We start from the raw sequence: 3,545 nt of genomic DNA, 5'->3' as shown, positions 1-3,545 counted from the left end.
AGCTTTTTCAAATACAAAAGGACATCTGATACTACATTGAGGAACACAACAAGATGTATAAAGCAGTGTTCTGTGATTAAGAACATGTCATTTCTCTGCTAGTTCACAACAGACACCTAGGAAGAAAGCAGCTCAGAACAGAAGCACTACAACCATGGTGCCACCTGCTGTGAGCAGAGGTTCACTGCATGTTAATCATGTAATTCCTTAGTGATCAGGTCAAAAGGATACCATCCACATACAAAATCTTCACTCCCCACGATCGGGCATTGGCCAGAACGCTGCTCCCCTGCAGTCGTTCCTAAAAGGCAGATCCATCAAAATCACATCAAGATAAAACTTGTTATACTACCAATACCCACAAACTACAAGTTAAAACTCACAAATCTGCAAGATAAACTTCATTTCAGTTACACTCACTTACATTGTTGCTAATAGCTTTTTCAAGCAGGGCCTTTCCCCGGCTGCCGCACGCCTGTAGAGACAAATACAGTACCGTCCATGTCACTCCAGCCTATACTTTGTAGTAACATTCATAATTGTTCATATGAGTTAGTGATGGAAAAAGGATTAAATTAAAAGTTGAACTCCTTAAATAGTATTTGTTTTTGAGTTGTTATAATCATTTCTCATAAAAATCAATAACCAATTCACAATATTTAGAAAAAGATATTAATTTGTAGCAGGGACATATGATAAACTGCAAGAAAGTATCAAAACTGTAAACGCACACCAAGAAATTTTAAATATGTATTTATATAAACAAAAATGCATTTTAGATATTTAAAAATACCCTGAATATAAACCCTTGAGAGGTTGTAGAGAGTGATGTTCAGTACCATTGGTCTAGGAGTTACTGGTTGCTGTCTGTCATTTTTGAGGATGGTCTCCCGCTGTTTAATAAGACGTTGGGCTTCTTCATTCATTCGCTTTGCCCCTCCATTGATATCTGTACACTTCTGCTCCTTTTGGCCTTCTTGGCTTCCAGTCACAACAAAACTCACATCCTTGTGCAGAAAACTTTCAACTCTCTTCAGAACAAAAAGAAAACACATCTGTTCATCAGTATCTGTTGAAAGACATCTTTCATCATCAGACCTTTACATTTGTTTGTGCAAAATCTAACGTAAACTTATGTAGGTATAGAAAAGACCAAAATGAAAGTATTAGTTGTGATACTGTCATCCCAACTAACACTTTTGGTATGTTGTTATCTTTTGATCCTGGACCAAAAAAATATTACTACACTGCCTTAATCTTAAAACACGCTGTCAAAAAGTACTATAGGATTCACAATCATACTATACCGTCACCTTCACATAAGCTTACCCCTCCTAGAAGACATATGGCCTCCAAAAGCAGGGCTGTTGGGCGTTTCTTTACACCATCCAAATAGAAGGTCATCCCCTCCAGCTTCTTATCACCAGGGCACAGTTTGCCCAGAAGGTCTAGCTTCTCTGCGTGCTGCTGCATGATCTTGATGCAGTAAAGGAGCACACAGCTTTACCGTAAAACACCGGAATCCTACTCAAAGAAGAGAATAAAACATCTGTCAATGTCAAGCCTACAAAATGTACTTGACAGAAAACAGAGTAAAAACAAGACAACATACAAGACCAGAAAGCCCTTAACGTGACATAAACCGCAGCTGCACTATTGTAAATAGGCTTGTTTTGTTCAGAATTTAAATTCTTGAAGTGCAACAACAATACATTAATAAATGATCACCGGTTTAATGCAATCGAAGGTCGGTTTAGAAGAAAGAAAAGCATTCGTTGTTAGTTTGCTGCCAATTTACAACAATTATTAACTTAGCCACCGTGCTAGTTAGCACACGTAGCTATAGCTTAGTTCGTTAGCATTACCTGGCCTTAGCGAGCTTAGCTTTCCTCAAACACACAACATCTGAGCAACAAAACTTGTTCTGTAAATGGAAATCTTAAGGGAAAACACCTTACTTACTATATGTTTCTGTGTAGGAACGCTACAATAAAGAAAGATTGCTATTGTTTCACCCGAAGGTGGTCGAGAAGCAACCGCCGCTTTTTTAAAAACACTTGCGGAGCTGTAACGTGACATCCGGTAATGCTGCCTTCACTTGCTTTATATATATCGCAGGGATTCACACCTCTTAATCGTTGCCAATGCCAAAATCTATGACTGTTTTCAGAGATTCAAATAGGAATTTTGGTAATTCCGCAGTTGGATTATTGGGATGCTCATTACAAATTATCAGGTCGAGCACCATCATACTTGTTTCTCCAAGCCGATACCACGCTGTCTGCTTGTAATTTGGAGTCTTACGCACGGTGTTGACAGCGCACTGAACGCCCCACAACAGATGCTGCGACAGCAAAAATGAACTGATACTTTACTTTTCCCGTTTTGTATGGAACCCCAAAGTGTTCAAAATTAAATAAGTTAATAGGATATTATGAAATAAATAAATATATGAATAAATGAGAGACAAATATGTAAACTGACCATGAAATTGTGAAATAATCACAAACATTTTCCAAATTAAGCTCATTCTTATGAAATACGTTTCATTCTGCTTTAAAATCTGCTCATTATCATGAAATTTTATTTCATAATGATTCTTTTCATAATAATACCGATTATCACATCTGCCTTTTTATTTAAATCCAGACGTTTTTATTTCAAAAGGTCATTTTTCCAAAGTCGGCTTTTATTGCACAATACCCTTTTCCCCAGTGGCCTATTTATTTCAAAATGCCACTTTTCAGCAGAATGACTTTGTCTGTCAATCAAGGCAAACAGGGCGGAGGCAGTTATGCGATTGGCTACTCCTTAACTCAGACATAAGCAACAGCACTTAAGGTATCGATTTAAGTCTGGTGGCGCAATAAATACTCCAAAGCACTAGGTGGCCTCGTATACACCTCGAAATGTAGTTGCAGCTCCGACAACTGAAGCAAAACACTTGACACAAATATCATTACAGGTGGATGCGAAGTTTGTGGATGGTATGGCTACAGGAGGGAAGTCAGTTTCCGAGTTGCTCAGAGAAGTTGCTTTCCCCAGTGGCCTATTTATTTCAAAATGCCACTTTTCAGCAGAATGACTTTGTCTGTCAATTAAGGCAAACAGGGCGGAGGCAGTTATTCGATTGGCTACTCCTTAAGGAGACCAAATGCTAATGCTAATACAGGTGACCACACTCCACGCAACCCTGTACACGGTAAGTACCATATTTTCTGCACTATAAGGCGCACCTAAGAGCCTTAAATTTTCTCAAAAATCGGCCGTGCGCCTGATAATCCAGTGTGCCTTATGTGTGCAGTGAGTTCCAAAATCTGTAAAAATGTTGTTGTGCGACTTTGGTAAGCGCTCCGCTTGACTGACTGTTGGACCATTTCCCGCTGACACAGGGACATAATATGTACACTACGTACGCTGGCAGCGATAAACCAGTCTAAGGACCCCCGAAAATGGCACCAGTGAAGAGACATGCTTACGAGGCACAATTCAAACTACAGGCTATCAGTTACGCGGTTGTAAATGGGAATAGAGCAGCTGCGAAA

The 3,545-nt window shown here is 39.2% G+C and overlaps 1 protein-coding gene across 1 annotated transcript in view; it reads right to left on the bottom strand.

Moving 5' to 3' along the window:
• The window catches only part of LOC109963047 (protein DBF4 homolog B-like), a 2,509-nt gene extending 170 nt beyond the window's left edge, over positions 1–2,339 (bottom strand). The window contains exons 1-6 of the mRNA XM_020605302.1: positions 1,963–2,339; positions 1,330–1,527; positions 840–1,031; positions 425–475; positions 232–301; positions 4–25 (exon numbers count right to left, since the gene is read on the bottom strand). Coding sequence (XP_020460958.1) covers positions 4–25; positions 232–301; positions 425–475; positions 840–1,031; positions 1,330–1,473 — 479 coding nt within the window. The 5' untranslated portion in view covers positions 1,474–1,527; positions 1,963–2,339. The remainder of the gene's footprint in view (positions 1–3; positions 26–231; positions 302–424; positions 476–839; positions 1,032–1,329; positions 1,528–1,962) is intronic.
• Between the last annotated feature and the right edge of the window lie 1,206 nt (positions 2,340–3,545).

This window comes from Monopterus albus, unplaced genomic scaffold (assembly GCF_001952655.1).
Source record: "Monopterus albus unplaced genomic scaffold, M_albus_1.0 scaffold69.1, whole genome shotgun sequence".
In the NCBI taxonomy this organism is placed as follows: domain Eukaryota; kingdom Metazoa; phylum Chordata; class Actinopteri; order Synbranchiformes; family Synbranchidae; genus Monopterus; species Monopterus albus.
The sequence above is the reverse complement of the archived record's forward strand: the minus strand, read 5'-3'. Positions and strand labels throughout refer to the sequence as shown.